Source organism: Nothoprocta perdicaria, unplaced genomic scaffold (genome assembly GCF_003342845.1).
Source record: "Nothoprocta perdicaria isolate Ctin4 unplaced genomic scaffold, notPer1 scaffold_22, whole genome shotgun sequence".
Taxonomy (NCBI): domain Eukaryota; kingdom Metazoa; phylum Chordata; class Aves; order Tinamiformes; family Tinamidae; genus Nothoprocta; species Nothoprocta perdicaria.
The window spans coordinates 2217248-2236680 of NW_020455415.1; the positions used below are offsets into that span (position 1 = coordinate 2217248).

The 19433-nt window shown below is 41.6% G+C and overlaps 1 protein-coding gene across 1 annotated transcript in view; it reads left to right on the plus strand.

The window, feature by feature from the left end:
• The window catches only part of KIAA1210 (KIAA1210 ortholog), a 22267-nt gene extending 6534 nt beyond the window's left edge, over positions 1-15733 (plus strand). Inside the window, exons 3-11 of the mRNA XM_026039109.1 lie at positions 1667-1796; positions 3958-4116; positions 5371-5436; positions 6652-6861; positions 7272-7374; positions 8400-9980; positions 10745-10896; positions 11328-11424; positions 14198-15733. Coding sequence (XP_025894894.1) covers positions 1667-1796; positions 3958-4116; positions 5371-5436; positions 6652-6861; positions 7272-7374; positions 8400-9980; positions 10745-10896; positions 11328-11424; positions 14198-14370 — 2671 coding nt within the window. The 3' untranslated portion in view covers positions 14371-15733. The remainder of the gene's footprint in view (positions 1-1666; positions 1797-3957; positions 4117-5370; positions 5437-6651; positions 6862-7271; positions 7375-8399; positions 9981-10744; positions 10897-11327; positions 11425-14197) is intronic.
• Positions 15734-19433: the final 3700 nt, after the last annotated feature.

Genomic DNA, 19433 nt, shown 5'->3' on the forward strand with positions numbered 1-19433 from the left:
AAAAAAAAAGAGAAAAAGAGAAAAAGATGGGATGACTCCATTCACTCTAATGATGAAATAAGGCATCTGTTTTCCAGTGTGTAGAACTACTACCCTATAAAATAACACAGACAATAACTATTATGTATCATGGGAGGAAGCTTGAGCTCTGGCCTGTGCTGTGATAGAACGAGCTCATGTGGTCTCGAATGCAACGTAAACATAGAATAAAACTGTTTTGCCCTACTGTGACACTGGGGTAACTGTATACTGATGACCACACTTTTGTGGCAAGAGGAGGGTTGGTCAATCAGACAAAGGAGATCCTAAGGCGTAAAGAAGGGAGATGCATGAGGAGAAAAAAATCATTTGCTTGTTGTTGTTTTTTTTTTCTTTTTCACATGATTTATTTCTTTTTTGGTAGTTCACTGTTTTCCAGGGCTTGCTTCCAAATTAAAGAGAGAACCTAAGGCTAGGCAAATAACAGACCTTGTCTATCTGTATTTCTCGTAGGAAAACCTTAGACTTACTAGGCTTTTTTTCTTTTTCTTTTTCTTTTCTTTTTTTTCCAGAATTTAATTCCTAATCACTCCTTGTTAACTTGAGTCAAACCTCTAGAGAAAATGAGCATTGCCTGCAAGGCAGCTGAGCCAAGGAATCCTTGTAGCTTGCGGGTTACTGAGCTGGCAGCCAACAAGAGAAACATATTCCCTTTTGTTTTCCAGTTAAGTGCTAGCATGAAATCCTGATATAAGCCATCCTTGTGGTCTTTGGGGCAAAGCAGGGCACAGACAGCGCCTGCCTACRCTGGCACAAATTTGTGAATAAAGGAGTCTTCCCTGTAGTACTTGTCCTACAATGCAGAATTTGCCCTGCACAGCCCGACAGTTCAACCCCAACCAATGTCAGTTGATTACAGCTCAGTTAATGACTATAATAGGAGTTCATCCCCCTTTTTGAGGCTGACCACCCAAAGAGCTATGGAGCAGTTCAGGAATATCTARCCAGGAATGTAACTGACCTTGGACGCTTGTCCTGTCTGCCTCTTTACATGTACTCAAGAATCCAGCCATGTACATTATAACAAAGGTGGGCAAAATTCCTGCTGGGCCTGAGAGGATTTGAATCGAATTTGTGAATGTGATGGAATTACATTTTGTATTGGTTATGCCAATACAAAGAAGGGAGAAAGTATAAGAAGGGAGAAAGAAAGTCACAATCTTTGGTAGGTATGGCTATCATCAGGCTGCAGAGGTCATGCTGTGAATGTCCCATGCTGGACATATTGGCCCCAAAGAAGGACACGGGATGTCTGTGGCCTTTATTTGTGCTATAGGCATGTCCTGTTGGGGGATTCATCCAGTTAATGACTGGCATCTGACCTAGTCACTCTAGCCTCCCTCTATAGTCACAGAGATTGGCCCGTGTGTTCAGTGCAGATATTGAGTCCATCCTAAAGTGGACACCTATGTTAAATTGCCATCCTAAAAACTGCTTCTCTCTCCTTTTTGAGTGTAAAGGGAGCTGGCATTGACCAACTCAGACAAGTAACCTGCAGAAAAAAAATGGAGGTTAAATGAGATGCATCTGACCTCAGCCTCTTTGATTCCTGTGTCAAAGTGAGGTGGTGCAAGAAGGTATTGGCAGGCTGCACCTATTGCACTGACCATTCCTCCTTCCATTGCAGGCCCAAAGGAAACATGGGAAGCAAAGCCTTATCCCATGAYAGTGTCTTCATTTTGGAATCTTCACCAGCAAGTGTGGCAGGTGACACAGCATCTCAGGAGAACATACCTGGAAGAGTGAAGGCTTTACAGGTGATGAGAACATCTTCCCTCTTTCATGCAGTTGCTTTATATTAGCTGTCTCCTGGAAAACTTGCCCATRTTTCTTGTTTGATTCCTGTACCTTAAGACTTTGTTGACTGATGTTTCTAAAGCCAGATTTACTACTTTTGAATCTTTTCTGCCTCTGGAAAGCCACATCTTTGAGTACTCCTTGTGCTATTGGCCTATCCCATGTGTCACAGTGTGCTCGTGACCCGCCTCAGGAGTCCATGTACTAGATTCTTTCTTTAATAAGTATGTCCTGTTCCATTGAGATTCCCATTCTTTACTTTGTAGTAATTGCTTTTGGGTGAAGGCCATTTATTTATACCTCAGTGTGTTTCTTACACTGTTTTCTTTTATTTCTTTTATTTCTTTTATTTCTTTTTTTTTGGAATTCTGGCCATGGTGTTTTCACAGTACATGATAGCACCATGGCCTGTGTAAGTGTTTGGGGTGACAGATATATCAGCGCATTCTCAGTGACAGCTTTATTTATATCATTATTTTTCTGATCCCTGCCAGCAGAGAATACTGTATTCTGCTAAGTCATTTCCTTCTTTCAAGGCCCACACTGAAACCTCCAGGACAGCTCCTTTATCAACTGTTCGTTATGTTAATTGCATTCAAATAGCTGCCCAGCTCAGAGCACTGAGATAAAAGTTTAAGGTTTGTCCAGAGACTGGAACAAACTGTTGATAAGGCAGCCAAAGGCCATTCAAATTCTTTCTTTGCTCGGTGTGAACTTATTGCAAAATATTTTTGCATCACATGTTGAGTAATAGAAGATGCTTGGAGGGACTTGTTCCGCCATAAAACTGCAAAATAGACTAAGCTTCAGTTCAGGATATTGTTTTTGCATAACAATAGAAGCAGTGGGAGAAATTATGTTTATAGGTGACAGATTTTGTTGGGGGAAAAAAAATACTTTACAAGCTGTCACCAGTCCCATGTGCCCTCTCTTCAACCATGCCTCCTGCATGGTAGCATAATACTGCCAGCATTATTTTCATATTCACAAAAGACAATTTGTGTCTTGTCAGATTAAAAGTAAATCACTGATAAAAGCTATTATTTCCTTAGCAATGTAAGTTAACTTTACCAGTAGAAGATGACTGCAAATTTGGCAGTTTTTCCCCAAACACTTTACTGTCTGCATTAAATAAATTTAATAAATCAAAGATGGGCGTAAAGAGAGGAAAGCAAAATTTACCTCCCGCATTTCCCTTTCCAGGAGATGTGCAGATATGTTGTATGTCTTGTTTTGACTGTGCGTTGCAATCTTTCTATAGTTTGTCGCTGTGTAGGAACTATGTTCCAAAGCAAGTGTTGCTGTGTGGGAACTATGTTCCAAAGCAAGTGTTGCTGAAAAAGAATGGCAACTGTTGAAATCTAATTTGCAGAGATGTAAATGAATGCACTGCTTGAAGAGCAGCACAGGATTAGTCCTAAAATCTAAAAATCTTATTTAACAAGCAAAGAATCAGAAGTAAGAAATAAGGAGGAAAAAAAAAAGAAAAAAAAAAAAAGAAAAAAAAAAAAAACAGAAAAAAAAGGCTGGTCTGCACATTTAGCTTGAGAATACATGAAGACAAAGATTCTCTTCAGATTTTGTCTATATTCCAGCTTTGACATAGCTGAAAGACTTAAGCCAGAAGTTTTAGCAATGGTGTTTCCTCAGATGTGAGGTTTTTTTTACTTGGAGAGAACATCTGGCTACTTGTGAGTTTGTAGACTCTGCTTTATTTTTCTAGGATCAGTTCCTGCCAGAGCATTTTTTTTTTATGCAATCTTGGAAAAGAATCTCCATAGTCCTTTTAAAACAGTCATTCCTGGCTGTCTTTGTCATTCCAGCTGTMGACAGGACCAGGCTGTGATGCTGGGAAAATTAGTAAGCAATTTGTTGAGGTGGAYCAGGAATTGGATTAAATTGTCTTTAAGAAATGGGACACAGCTACTTGCTTGGGAGAGACCAGTGACAAGCTCTCAGTATTTGGAAGGGTTTTATGAAGGAGAGCTGGTCCRTATAAACTTGGAGGTTGGGAACTGCTGACTGACAGTATTTTGTGGGACAAATTGGGCACCCTGGTACATGTAATTATTTTTWWAAAAAAGTTTAAAGACAGCATTTAAAATTTGTATTCAATCACAGCTTCAATTGCAGCAGAATATCAGGCTTGGATCGCCTCCTCTTATTATAACGGGAAGGAAAGTGGAAGATGCAGGTGCTGTTTCTGAAGATGACGGATTACCGAGGAGCCCTCCTGATATTTCAAGCCTTCATGAAGTTCTGACGGATTTACCAAACAAGGTAGAAGCATCACATCCTTTAATGAACTCCTACATAGAGAAGAGAATTTATTTTGAGCAGRGGGAGATCTTCTTATTTGCTTGTCATAAAACTACTGCACTCACTAAGATGTACTTGAATATTTTTACTTGGTTTCCTTTATGCAGACACCATACTCTAACATGAGGAATGAGCCTAATTTTCTGGTTCATTAAAGTTAGTTTCCACTAATGTCAAATTTAAAGAAGTCTGTGGTGAGGATCAGTTAGAACCAGAATGAATTACCTAGGTAGACTGTGAACTGATTGCTGTGAGAGTTAGGAAGAAAGAGTAGGAGAATTAGGAGAACTAGGAATTGGCTCTGCAAATATCCCTTGTGAGCACTGTTTTCTTTACGTAGTACTTTGTTGGAGCAGTTGTGACTCATTAGGAGAAGAGCAGAAGGAAGAGGAATGTCAGTCATTATGGCAACTCCAAATGCTTTTGGTCAAGTTAGGCTCAACAGATAGGACCATATTGCAGAAATCACAGAGAAATATTTAGAGGTGAATACGGTGTTACTGTGACTACTGCTTCCAGTCCCTGGACAAGCTGAGGTACCTGCACTGCACAGACAAACTTCCCATGTCTTTTAACTGCAAAGTGGAGAGGTTTGCAGTTTCCTACATCCATAGAAGTAGATGTACTGTGTTTAAAGCTGGTGGAAAAAAATAGTGGGGTCTGTAAGAATATCTGAAATAATTATCCTTTTTAGAATAAATAGCTCAGAATCAGGGTGATTTTAGTTGCATCAACAGGAAGGTGACAGTCTGGTGTGTATGATGAGAACTGGTCCCGATGGTGCTCAAAAAGGGATTATAGGTTATGCTCTTACTTAAGAAGTGCCTTCTGACAGCAGATGCATGAYTTGGGACTTGAGTAAGTGTGTGAGCATTTGTACATTTGAATATCTTAAAAAGCAAGCTCCAACAACTTTAAAATATATATTGGCTCTATTCCCTATTGCAGTGTGTTGCCCTGTTGTGTATATATCCAGCATAGTGATTTTGTTCCTTACGATCAGCCTTTGTGGCATATTTCACAGCAGGATAAAGCTACTCTTTTCTATGTCTGATGCCAAAGAAGGGATGAAACCTACTCTCTGAGGTAGGGATTTTGCAGTGACCTTCATCTTTCCTCTTGTTTTTTTCTCACATTTATCCCAGTATATTCAGTCCCAGAGAATGCTGTGTGTTACTTCCCTTGACTTACCCTCTTCCTTATTTTATCCCACAGTCCTCCAACCTTGTTCAGCGTCATAGCTCTTTGAGTTTAGGCGGCACAGACAGTGAAGATGAACAGGTAAACAGCTATTCTGCCTCCTAATAAAATTTCCTGGGACAGCATGTGTGTGGTCTGTATGGAGCCAATACAGTACTCTTTACAGTAGTTACAGCTTTACAGAACCTGGTCAGTGCCCATGGAGCAATGCCCTGCTTCCTTCTTCACTGGAATTCATCGCAGGATCAGCCCTTCCCAATACCGCAAGCTAAAAGCCTGAGCTAATTTGACATTTGTTTGACTTATGAGAGATCTTTAGAAGCAGCAGGTCTTGCTGCTTCCAACGCAGTTTATTCCCTGGCCCAACTGCAACAATCAACAGAGGTGACACTTTTGGAGAGGAGCCTAGGGGACCTTTCACCTTGACTGTCCCTGCTGCATGGACCCAGAACTGAGTTCTGTCCACCTCATGTTTTCAAGGCAGACCAGTGAGGTTTGCATATATTATCCCCCTCTCCAGGGAGGGGTACATTGATATATATATTATAATAATATAATATATATATTCATATAATGCCTGAAAGAATTGTCAGACCTCAGATATTCCTGGCAAAGGCAGCAACCACTCAGRCAAAGATGGTTCAACTCAAGGAATAGCTCTTGCTATTGTATGAGCAATCTAATCTGCAAACTCTTTGAGAGTGCAAGATCACAACTGTTTGATTCCCCAGAGCAGCATGGCTGTAAGGGAGAGATCCACATCATTCTGCCTAAAAGATGTTTCTGGGCTACTTGCTGGAGAGAATCATTTGTTTTTCCAGAAGAGTGAATATTCCAAGAGGAAAGTGGCTTTGGTAACTTTCTTAGAAATAAAACTAGTGAGGAAAAAATAATCCTCCTGCTTTTGTGGCTTTTTAATAACTCATTCCTGCGATGTGTCTCGTTATCAGGATGGAAAGGCACTTAGAAAAACTGCACTGTCTCCTGGTGGTGCACACATATATTGCAATCAGCTTTTCACGTAAGAAGGGGGAAGGACAACTGGCACTCTTACTGTGGGAGAGGAAGAGCCAGATATTTCCCGTTTCTATGTAACATACAGCTAAACACACCAAATGGAGTTGAAGGCTATGCAGAAGTGGTATTAGACGTGACTGTTAAAAGTGAGAACTTGATGTATAAAAAAAATACAGCCATTTTCAGGCTTCTGAAATGGAATGAGCTAGCAAAGGAAACCTTTTTCAGAAGCGTGGGGAAGCAAAGCCAAATGAATAGTACTGTGTTTCTGTTTTACAGACAACTTCTGGAGATTCCTCTAGGCCCATCAGTCCTTCTTCCTCTGCTGCCCTTGGTGCCTTGGGCGCACGAGGCCGCAACTTCCTGCCCATTGACTTCACCGTCCCTGCTAGTCCCGTCGGCTGCCTGGACACCTCGGCAGCCAGGCACAGGATTGCCATAAACCCCCGGAGGCAGAAAGGCTTTGCCAACAAGAACCAGCAAACCCAGGTAAGTCTCTTCTGAAGAAGAATCGCTGTGCAGAAGAAAATGGATGTAAATACAGTGCTGAAGGAGAAAAGCTATTTGTGGGGAGGCAACCACAGATCCAGAGTGATGRTTACGTGTCTGGCTTGCTCTATGTGTGCAGCTGACTTGGGCAGGTTGACCTTAAAACATGCTCATTCCATCAAAATATATTAATTCCAGAACGTTTTGGAGAGACATCAGTGGCCGGCCTTTGATATTTTAAAACAGTGGTGATTTCTAAGTTCTTAATTAGAACAGCCCATAATCCTCAGTATCAGTAAATTCCAGGGATTTTACGCCACATATTTTGTGTATTCATAAAKGTGTGTGCATCTAAAACACAAATTTTGTGCCTAATTCTTTAATTAAAATATCTTACTGGACCGTACTAGGTGGACCAGCTGGAAAGTGAAGCATGTTTTCCTGTAGCTCCAGAAAAGAAGGGAAATGCAACAGAATCTCTTGAGAGTGACCAGCATAAAAGTGATTGGGAAGGTAATGCAGATTTATGAATTGCTTTAATGTGCTCTTCTACACATGGTTGACAATGAAAATCCTATCAAGAGAATTACCTGTTTTTGGTTTTATACATAAAACATACATACATACATGGGAACATACATRCACGGGAATGCTTGCACTTTAGCATCAAGGAGATTTRAGATGTGATGCTCTGATATATCAAGTGTCTCAAATGCAGGGGATTAGTGTCTGCTGTTTGTATATGAAGCAGCTGGACACTGAGGACTGCTGCTGTTTCAGAGGAGTGAGTGACAAATGAAGCACACATATAATCTGTCCAGTAATTGGGCATCTATGGCTCATTCATAAAGGGCTTTGAGATCTGCTGATGGAAAGATCTGTATAAGATTTGTGTAGTATTATCTGTGATTCCCAATGTATTTAACATGAASTGTGAGTTCATTGTTGAAAGATACAGTTCCTTAGGCTAGGCTCCATCAAAAAACAAGAAATGTCATTTTGGATATCACAGACCTGAGACTGTCCTTGTAGTCCAGTTGTTTGCTCTTATACTTCTATCCTGAATTTCCCAACCAGAAATCTGGCTCACCGCAGTGTACCTCACTGGGTCCTAGGTTTCTAGAGAGGGTTAGATTTACTGTACATGCACTGTATGCTTGAGGTAGAATAAATTCACACCGTGAAGCCGTTGCATACACAAATCACCTGTAACCCAGGAGCCCTCTGCTTCACAAATGCCTCAGACTTACTGTGTGTGTAGACACATCTCAGCTATCCAGATGTTCATCAACCCTGAGAATGATTTAGTACCAGTTCAGCAGACAATATCCAGTCATTCCCAGGCTTAGATACATTCAAATGACAAAGTACTGGTCTCCCCAGCTCGGTAGACCATTTCTAAATATACTTCTAGCAGCTTTGTAATGGCAGACAAATAGGGGTAATTCATGCTAAATGATTGCAGTGTCTGSAATGAATTATGAATATGGGTGGTCCTTGAGCTGTAATCTTAAAGTGCACACTTCTATTTAATAAAGGCTTATCAACAACCCAGGCGGAATATGGTGCAAGAGGAAGCGGATTTAAGGAGACACTACCTGTAACAAGTTCCAGTGGTGCTGCTCCTGATTCTTGCAATTCCACAGTAGTGGCAGAAGGTTTCTGTGCTCTGTTGCAAGAGCAAACATGTTTTCCAAGCACGGATCATCAGAATAAAGCAGCTCCTCCAGCAAATGTGGAGGAAGAACAAAGAGCAGAGGTGCCGTGCTGTTTGAGTGAAGCCACTGGTGAATTGAAATTACATCAGGAAAATGTCAATACTGAAGTGTCTGCACTTCGAGAATCTCAGCAAATGAAAGCAGAAGCTGTTTTGTTGCCAGACGTACTAACAGATGACTTGTTTAGTGATGGCATGGAAGCTCAAGACATAAAAACATTGGCAGATATTGCACAGAAGTCATCAGCAAAATCTGTGGGCCAAAAGGATGAAGACTTGGAAAAGGAAGATCCACCATCTACTGGCAAGATAGAAGCTTGCCTGGGTCCTAGTGAAAATGAGTCCATCCACTCCATCTCAGATCCCACACTGAGCATTTCTCAGGTTGCTCTGGCCAATTCAGGGTCTTTGTTTGAAGAAGTGGCAGTGGCTGTTTTGATTCCTGAAAACAGTTCAGGAGCAAGAAATGATAAAGAAACTTCTGAAATTATGGAAGTACAATCATCCAAAGGCAATGCAGAAGCCAAAACAGATGCTGCTGCATCTGGCTTGGAAGCAGATTCCATGCTGACCCCCAGTAAAGTAGATGCGTGCCTCAAAGCAGAAATACCTTGTTCTATTTCAAAGGGTAACGAAGACAGTCGGCAAACCAGCACACCATATACCTTTGAAAAACTGTCCATTGGATGTCTGGCCTCCTCAAGTTTGTTTGGCTTGAAGAGTAACATCTCTTCTAATAATGACAATAAGGAGTACCAGTTAAGCAGTACAGCTTCTCAGACAAAAACAGTGAGAGAGAGCCAATCTTTGGAAGAAAATATAAAAACTCCACTAAAGAGTGCCGCTGCTAAACCAGTTAGATTTACCATTGCTCCAGCATGGCAAAGATCTCTCTCAGGGGGTTCAAATTCGAAGGAAGATTCTTACAGCAGAAGTTCACCTACCTCCCCTATAAGACCAGAGTTGTTTGAAGGCACAACAAAAGAGCACACACATTTTGATGCTGTCATACAAGAGTCTGCAAAAAACAACTCCCATAGATGTGGTCATGACATTAAGGACAGTGACTGGCATTCGAATTCTTCCATGGAGTGGGGTGACCAYGAAGCACAAAATGTTGAAAACCCGTTTGGTGTCAGACTGCGGAGAACATCGTCATTGCTGAAGTACCAGAGTGAAAGTCGTGCTGAGAATCCAAAGCTGCTCCCCTCGGCTGCTCCCACCTCTCCTTCGGTTTCTGTCAGTGAGGATCAGAAATCAGCTGGCCCCGAGAAGCCATCCCCAGGCCTGCCTGTTAGCACAAAACCATTTGTTAAAAAATCAGATCTCCTTGAAGATAAAAATCCTCCCAAGGCAAAATCTGAAGAAGTGGCAAAGAAGCGAAATGGGAGTAAACCTTCAGGTAYTTACACTGTTTTTATCCATACACTATAGAAATTAATAGCCTTCTGGGACACTTGGCAAAGTAGCAAACAAAAGAAAAGAACTCTCTTGGACAGGACTAAATTCAGCCCTGAGTTCATCAGCACTGTATTTAATTGGTTTGATAATTTGGCCGATTAGGGAATTCTTGGTTTATCTTAATGGTGGGTGTATTCCAGCAAGAATAACAGGAGAATAATAGCTTGAGGGCTTTTGAAATGTTTTTGGTATGACCTGCTTCTGCAATCAGCTAGAGTTTTTACATTGCATTTTAAAACTTGCTGCTGTTTTGTAGTCAATTTTTCAGATTATGACAGCTGAAAACTTAACTAGGAATTGTATTAGGTGTGTTTCTTTTTTTCTCCAATCACTTGATTTAAAACACTAGAAAAGTGAAAGGGCATCCCGTGTTTTTCTACTTACATGAAAAAATAATGGTTATCAAACTCATCTAATCTGCAGTGTAAGGATGTTGTTTCAAAGGGAAAATCCGGTTCACAATGGTCTTGGTGGGAGTTCTGCCATTGACKAAAAGGGAAGCATGGTCAGGTCAAAAACTCTAGGGTAAACAGAAAAAGAGTTATTGCCAAGGACAGAATCATCAGGGAAGGTAATTTTATCTCCATGCCGTTCAAARGGTATTACAGATGCTGAAGGATTTAGAACACAAAACACTAGCTTTAGACTGCCTTGACCTAAATCCCTTCCTCATTTCAGAAATGCTTTTTCCTTTTTTCTTTATAGAAAAGGTCTCCACTCCACATTTGGAAACTGCTTCCTCYGAACCAGCTTGGGTCTCCATGGCAAAACTAAAACAAAAGGGTTTCCAGGGCCACCCTCTTGCCAAAGAACATAAAGCTGAAGACAAAGCTTGGCCCAACACAGATCAGGAGGAGGTAGAGTATAGACTAATGTCTCTATCTCACCATGAGAGCTGCAGGGAGTTGCAGTAACTTTCCCCATACTAATGACTAAGGCAGCGTCCAGTGCAGTGCCCCAGAGACTGTTTACCTGCAGTTTGGGTTTTCCACTGCCTTTGCACAAATTACCTGTGCAGCCTGGGCGAGCCCTTTGCTTTCCCTGTCTCTAAGACAGAGAGGATAACCTGCTTGCATGTTTAGCAAGCCTTGTGTTTATAACAGCTGCCTTCCTTCTTCCCCTCTGCCTTCCTCCCGCAGGCTGTTCCCAGCCATTCTTTACTGGTTTTCAGTGCATTCCTACAGTCAGGTTTTCAAGCTGCTTCCAGGACTCTGAGTTAAACTTGCTGAGTGCAGGTGCCTGGTGGGTTCCGCACTTGCATTCATTTCTCCTCTTCCCTCTCTTGTAGCCAGCTAGTGAGAACGTGTTGAGGAAGAGCATGCCTCCCGCTTCAAGCTCGCAGGAAAAGAAACTGCAAATGAAGAGCAGTGTGTCTGCTGCAGCAGGTATTCTCTTTCTTCCACATCTTCACATAGTGATTACAGTTTCCACCAGTAAATAGTGAAGGTGGTGGGTAGCAGGGAGCAGATTGCTGCTTTTTTGGTAATCTATACACTTTATACAAGGCCTGTTCAGACAATGGTTTACATATAAGGCAGTGCACTGCCTTGCTTGCTTGCCAGAAAAGGTGAAAAAAAGAACTTTATCTCTACTGTCAGTTCATGAACGACTACATAAACAATATAGTGATTTACTATTGGTTGAGGTCAGTACCCAAAACTATTTTCCAGGGAGCAGTTGAAGTTGGACAATGTCCAGAAGAAAAGAGCAAAAAAAGATCAGGTCTTCTAGACCTGCAGTCAGCCAGGAAGTAATGAAGGGAGTGGAGTTGTTTAGTCTAGAAAAGAAGACTTAATTTCCTTCAAAGTGTAGGCTSTAAATGCATCAGGGGAGGCTTAACTTAGGCATTAGGAAAAGCTTTCTAACAGTAAGGGTGAAATGTGACACAGATTGCTTGTAGAAGGTGTGCAGTTTCCATTGCTGGGTGTTTTTGAAAAGGGGCTAGTTAAACATGCATCAAGAATAATTCAGGTAGAGTCAGTTCCGCCCTTGGGTGAGCAGGGAAATTGGATGCGACTGCAGAGAGATGCAGGGGAAGAGCGTGACTCAGACATGGTGACTCACAAACCTCTCCCAGGGCTACTGCTGRGCTGCAGCTTATTCTCCCCTGCGTGCTCAGCGTGGTGCCAGACCTCAGAGACGTGTTCCAGCTGTGTGCAGATAAGCCAGTTCTTCAGCTCTAAAAGCATTTTGTGCTAGCTGAAAGCTGCTGATTTCAGATGCTCCTTAAGAACCTAAGATCTGCTCCACTGTGTCAGCGTGGTGGCTCATCTGATCCACAGTTGTATCTGCCCCTGGCAGTAAGGGATGCTATCTGCAGAGATGCTGTTTTTCAGTTTCTGTGAACTGTCATCACTTTTCTTCTCCCTTAATGTATGCTTGAGGTTGTGAGTGCGATGCACACATCCTGCACTCAGCAGCAAGAGGAAAGACAACTGAAGATCGGCTAAGTTTGGAAGGGAATTTCAAGAAATCAGATCCTTACTTTACTGTGACTGTTTTGTTACGGCTGTGTAGGAGCCCATGTTATAACTAAGGGAAGATGAGTTAGCTTATCTCTTCTCTTTCTCTCTTTTGACCCTAGGCACAGTGAGGCTTGTCCCAAAGCCTGTCTTCCTCAAATTTGCATGTGCCACTGATTTGGGTTTCTGTTTTACCCTGAGCTGTTGAAAGCATGCAAAGGGGCTTGACACTCAGTTTTGCTTATTACAAAGAAGAAAGTCTCCTGAAGTGTGCAAGTCTATTTCCAAAGTCAGATTTTTCAATAAGACATAAATTCATTTCTGACCAATGTAGTGTGTATGAGGAGCTGCAACCTTTTCTTACTGCACAATATACTTCCTCGAGTAGTCCTACGTGTAGTCTGCCCCCTGCAAGAACTACAAGGAAAGTAAAAAAGACCAGACACCTCCYGAGTGGAGGTAGGAACTTCTGTGGCTTGGCCCAGGGGTGTGACTAGCAAAGCTGAGGGCATTTTTCATTAATTTAAATACAAGCAGGATCAAGGTTCATGAACTTAACATTGCTTAAGTCCCTGTGTGGACTCTCACGCTGGAGCACACCAGCCTCATCTTGTCTGCCATGTACCTCACATCGATTACTGAAGAATGAGAAAATGTTTGAGTATTTCCCGGGCTCTAACTTGTRCATGGAGATACAATATGGCCTGGATTGGAGTGGAGGGAGGTAGGATGCACAGCATTGACAGACTTGTGAACGGTGGTGCAAGAAATGAGAGGTACTTCTGTTCAGAGCTGCATTCTGCAGAGCCCCAWCGCAGGCAGTCTGTCTCAAGACATCAAGCTTGAAAATCTCCAAACAGGCTGGATGGAAGAGGCCTTTTCTAAACAGTAGCTTGATGCCAAACTAGCAACGTTGCCTGCATTCCTCCTCCTTTTTTGAGGAGGAGAGGCTTATATTAGACTGCATGAAAAACATTCATCCCCACAAGCATCCTACCTTCTTCGTTTACAGATCCAAGAACATAAAACATYGATTTGACCTTATACTTAATAGTGTTGCTGGAGTAGGAATATTTGTGCTCACAGTGAAGACTGAAAAATGAATCTTTAGACTTTTCATTGTTGAAAAACAAATACCAATTTATTTAACTCCATAATGAACCTTACCCTGCAGATAACTCAGCTTGCACTTTACTGCATGCAGGACTCATTTCTAGATCTTCTTGCACTCACAGACCAGAATAACCCTGTGGAACTCCTTGCTGTGCTTTCATGGCAGCTAAGAGCTTGAAAGAAAGGAGAGGAGAAAGAAGGAATAAGCCAAGAATACAAATAGCAAGAATAGCTGGGACTATAATCTCCACACATTTGAAGAATTTGGAAGAACTTTATGTGTCAAGAACTAGATACTTGCTTATCACTTGTGCCTCAGGAGAAGATTCCTTTCAGGGCAGATCCTTTACTGACAGCTTAGAGTCAGCTTTTCCATTGCAATATTTAGTCCTAGCTGTTGTTGCTGCTGGACCAGTTTGTGCTAGCCATACCCAGATTAGCAATTTCTACTGACTTTTATTTTTGAGTCACAGACATTTGGACAGTAAAATGATTGTGTGAAAGTGAGGAAAAAAGTACTGGCAGAAACTGAGTTTTAACTGTTTAGCCTTCTGCTGAATGATGGATATCTTCTTGTTGGCAGGTAAAGTTGGACCTATTACTCAGGAAACCTCTATGATTCCTGCTGTTGAAAAGGAAACACGACCCTCATCTAACCTGCCAATGTCATCATGCAGCCCTGTTGAACCACCATGGCTGTCCCTGGCCAAGAAGAAAGCCAAAGCATGGAGCGAAATGCCCCAGATTGTACAATAGCAAATGACCCGAGCATCCTTCTTGATATTGCCAATAGCTGCATTAACTCTATTTAATCACTTCTTTACCTTGACCATTTTTGAGAAATAAGAGCCTTAGAACTTCCGTCCATTACTGTTACACTGAAGCAATGAAGAAATGCCATTGAGGGCTTAACCTAAAGGAGAAGGGAGCAGAGTATTTCCCACTACCAAATACTAGGAAAACTTGATCAATTTGTTGTGTACTTACATGGTTGACTAAAAGACACTTATGCTCTAAGAAGACATGCTTCAGGCTTTTTAATGTTTCCCTTTCAAAATATATTTATAAAGTTTCCACTAACCACACAGTATTTTGTGAAATTTGGCTTTGGATAGGAAATTAATGTGTGCTTATAAAATAGATGTACTGCTGTGCACTGACACATCATGACTCATGGACACTGGTGTCATAACACTTCTCTATCTGATGCTCTGAGGCGGACAGTCTGACCTTGCTTCTCGTTGTTAATACATCAATTTTGTTTTGTTATTAGGATCCAAACAGTTGTGTGAGGTGGAGTGATTCTATTTTTCAAGTGATTTGAAAACAAAGCATTACAGGGCCTTGAGCACAGGGCCTTGAGCACTGATGGCTGTTGGAATGGCCCAGAGCCACCACCTTCTGCACTGTTCCACACACTAGAAAACCACTTCTCTCTAAGGTACCCTCAGCTCTTGGCTGCACTTTTGGAAAGCTGGGATAATTTCAGATTGGGCCTTACATAAAAATAAGTCCTTTCTTCAATTATGACAAAAAAATTTTGTGTGTATGTGAAATTCTTCAGTCAGTTGTCACTCCTGGAGAGTATGTTGGTGATGGGAAATAATTATATGGCAGAAGGTGACATCTTTGCAGCAAACACCACTGCTGTCCATGTTCATATGGCTGTGTATTTAGACAGGTGTAGTTACTGTAATTTATAAAAGGTCATCTGGTTTCCTCCTTGTCTCATCCTTTTTTTTTTTTTTAACCAAAAAATCAACATCCTTCTAAAAATGTGCATTTAGGAAAGGATTATTCTTTCAGGGCTGAGCCTTGCAGTCCCTGAATCAACAAGAGTTTTGCCATTGACTTTGAAAGGAGCAGACTTTTCAAAAAGAAATTCAGAAAGTGGTGATAGCAGTTTAAATGGCAGTAACACTTACTATTCCTTTTTCTTTTTGCAGAATTGCACATTTATAAAGTAATTTTTGTTTATAGGCAAGGCAGAATTTAAAGGCTGACTTGGCTGATGGACTGGTTTTAGCCATTTGGTAGGTRTGCTTAAGGGGAATGTTATCTATTCCTAAATTTAGCAACAAAGCAAAAATTTTGGGTTTTGATCAGCTCATTAATAGGACTTTAATTTTACAATTCAGTCCCTAATTTGAATATCCCAGAATTGCAGAATGGTTGAGGTTGGAAAGGACCTCTAGAGATCATCTAGTCCAATCCCCCTGCTCCAGCAGGGACTCCTAGAGCGTGTGGCACAATATATAGYTTTTGAAATTTGAAGAGAGTATTAAATGAGAACCGGACCGTGAAACATTTTTATACAGGTATAAGCTTACTCAAGTAGCTCCACTGAAGCTATAGGTTCTGTTTGTGTATATTAGCACCAGAAAGTGTAAGTGTTTCACAATCTGGTAATCCAGTCCTATATTACTACTCTCTATTTTAAGAAACATATCTTCTCTTGCAAAGAACAAAAGTATTTGTGTTTCTATGAATAATGTAAAAGAACATACTAAACTTTATTTCCTGAGGTTTTGTATAGCTGATATCCCACCACAAGCTCTCTGACCTCCCGTAAAAGACATGCTTTTCTATATTCTGCATTTTTTCTTCTCGTTATTATTATGGATTGCATTTCTTCACCTAAAGTGCTGCAGATGATACTAAAATCCCTCTTCCCTTGTGTTGCTTTTGATCTTAATATTAATTATCTATTATATTGAATATGTATATATGTTTTTTTTAATCCTTGCCTTGAAGGAGCCCTTTTTGTATGCTGTACCTGTATTTGGTTTACTATTAAACACTGCTATCAGTGATGGTGATATAATTCCTGGGAAAATAAGAGTAATTGATGGTCTTCATTTACTAAGGAAAAAAATGTAGAAGGCTTTGGACACTATGGACACTATATGGATATACTGCATAGATCTTATTCTGAGATGATTAACTCAGTGGCCTAGGATTTATCAACAACCTTGTTCACAAATTGGGATTACAGACTCAGGAGCTTTTCTATGTCTGTTTATGGGAGCTTATGGGAGTTTAAAAGGCCTGAGCTGATGGCCCTCCTTCTCTTCTGGAGCTGCTGCTCCTCCAGCTCGTCGCTTGGCTTGGAGGCCAATGCTCCTGCTGCCTCAGGAAGCCTTGCAAGTGTTCATCAGAAGGTGTTTCATTTGAAGGTGTTTTGGTATTGCTGAGACAGGACACAGTTGCAGTCTTTGAAAATAAGCTGCCCTGAAGTGCAGAGGTCATTGCAGAACTTCGCTGTGGGGTTTTATGGCTCCAYGTTCAGTGAAGGATCCAGGAGGCCCTTCCCGGGGGGGTCCCTGTGCACAGTGCAGGCCCTGGGCTCTAAACTGACTTCTGTGCTAAGTGACAGCAGAGGGTGCTAGTGCCATCCCCAAGGAGCTCGGGAGGGTTTGTGGAGCCATGGACGGCAGAGTTCAGTGTGCCTGTTTGTAGCCAGGCTCTTCCAGCAGCAGCAGGCTCGCATTGCGTCCAAGTGGGGTGGTATTTCTGCCTGTAACTCGACTGGGTGTTTTAAACTATAGAATATGAGAAGATGCTTCATCCTGTTGGTATAAGAAGCCACTRAGAATTGGTGACAACCATGTGGAAGGACAGCTTGCATGGTGACTTCAGTGACAGAGAGACATGTGAACATATCCAAAATGGACATCTGCATTTGGGCATTTTAATGCTGCTGGTGCCTGGTTAGAAGCCATTCCAGACAGATGTGGAGTCTGGTGATTTTACAGGAGAGACTGGAGAGACAAACAGCAACTTGGCAGGCACGTGGATGAGGGACATGGGGGTTTCTCCTACGCTAACACTGTGCTAACTGCACAGGCTAAGGCTAAAAGGGAATTTGCTACCGTGCAGCTGCAGTGTTGGATTTAACCAGATTTATGGACAAGAGGGAAGGAATCAGACCAAAGAAGGAAAAAGACTTGAAAACCTCCAAGCCACTCTCTCTTGCTCCAGCACAACTCTGATMATATAGTCATTACTAGTGAGTACACATCTCCTTCAATAGCCTGAAATAATTCTCTCTAAAACACACATATTATTCCATAGCCAACACTCAGTTCAATTACCATAGCTAGGAGGAAGGTCTTGGAATATTTGGGAATGATTAACCATGCTGAAAGCACTAGCTTTTTTCGTGTTAGAAAGTTTGAATAGAGAGGGTCCCCTTAACTARTATTACATTGTGTCTTTTGAAGTGCAGTGATTTAGAGTATTAAATGTAATTCGTTTGTCTGGAATTATTACAGAAGTTCTAAGCTTAGGAAGGCAAAAAACGCAGAGTTGGTCCTACCGGCTTTGGCAAGTGCTTTAAAGACTGTTAGAGGAAAGACATTGGCCTGTGAAGATAGTTTGTCCCCTAGAACTGGTACTAGAATGAGGACCTGGAGCGTGCTATAGTCAGAGATATGATTAGCAGCCTAATGACATCTAGCAGCCTAACAAGATACACATCTTTTCCTCTAGCGTGTGTTAGCCTACCTGCTTTTGTATTAGAGAGTTTCCTTGTCATAAGATTTGACAGACATGTCCCATCTACCAAAAACGTTAGTCACCAAAATGTTAGCGAGCAGTGAAACGTGCCACAGCTGGAGCATACTCCCCTGCACAGATGGAAGCAGGACTTGGCCTGACCTCACAGAGATATAGCAATGTGCTAGGAAGGGGTCAAAAATAAGATTTTTTTTTTAATAGCTATTTGTTTGTGGAGGCATTTGAAAGAAGAAATCTACAGGTAGATTATGTAAACAGGAGTATTAACTGTCAAGTATTAGACTGGTCTGTAAACCAAATGAGCCACTAAACAACAAGTAGGTGTGAAAATATGCGAGGGTTTTTGTATGATGTAAAGATGAAGAGGCAGCAACAGGGACTGAGAAAATAATCTATGTGCAAAAGGTGGTTTGGAATCTGCAGCTGCCTCAGTCTAGCCATGTCTGCCTCTGATTTGTTGTTGTTGTTGAAAAAGATTCAAAAGTTTCTCTCTCAGTCTTGGTTTTTATTTGTGGGATAAAAGCACTGACTATTTGATTTCTTTTATAATCAGTCATACTTTGCAGGAATCTTCAAAGATCACTGCTACCTACTTTGGTAAGCAATTTAAGCTAATTACATCTCATTTTCCATACTGTCCCCTTCTCACTTCCAGATTAGCTTTGATTTGCAGGTATTTTTCCAGAGSAGAGGAATGAGGCTGTGTGTTTTAAAATTAGAAACTTTTCGCACAATTCAGAAATAGGTTTCTGTGGCGTTTAAGTAACTTTTTCCAAATTACGCAGTAAGGTCAGTGTAGCAACAGCAGCCGTGCATAGGAAAGGGCCTAAATCCAAGAGGTGTTTTGTTTCCATAGAACTTAACTTGCTTGCAGCAGCCCTCCCTAATGATGCTGTTGGCACCGCAGGGAGCTAAGGAGGCAGGAGGGGACCTTGCTGGCTGGCTTGGAGCGAGCACGTCCTTCCTGCTGTCCTAAATACCAACAATGTCACTGGTGACGAAGGCAAGCGGGGTGGCTGAGCAAAGTCACCATGGTCCAGCAGCGACGGCGATGTGCCCCCCRCAGAGCCCTGTCTTGCCAGGGCTGCACATGGGGTGAAATAACTCCACTGGGCTCTGTGAGYTGTGAACATGCGTTTTATTGATCCATGGATAAACAAAGTGGCTTTTCTGTCGCAGCTAAATGTGCAAATTAGGGTATATCTACATTTTAAAAAGGCAGAGCTGTGTTTTAAACAGCTTTTCATTCTGTYCATTCTGTTTGGATCCAGAATTGCTTTCTAAAGAAGAATATGTGTGGC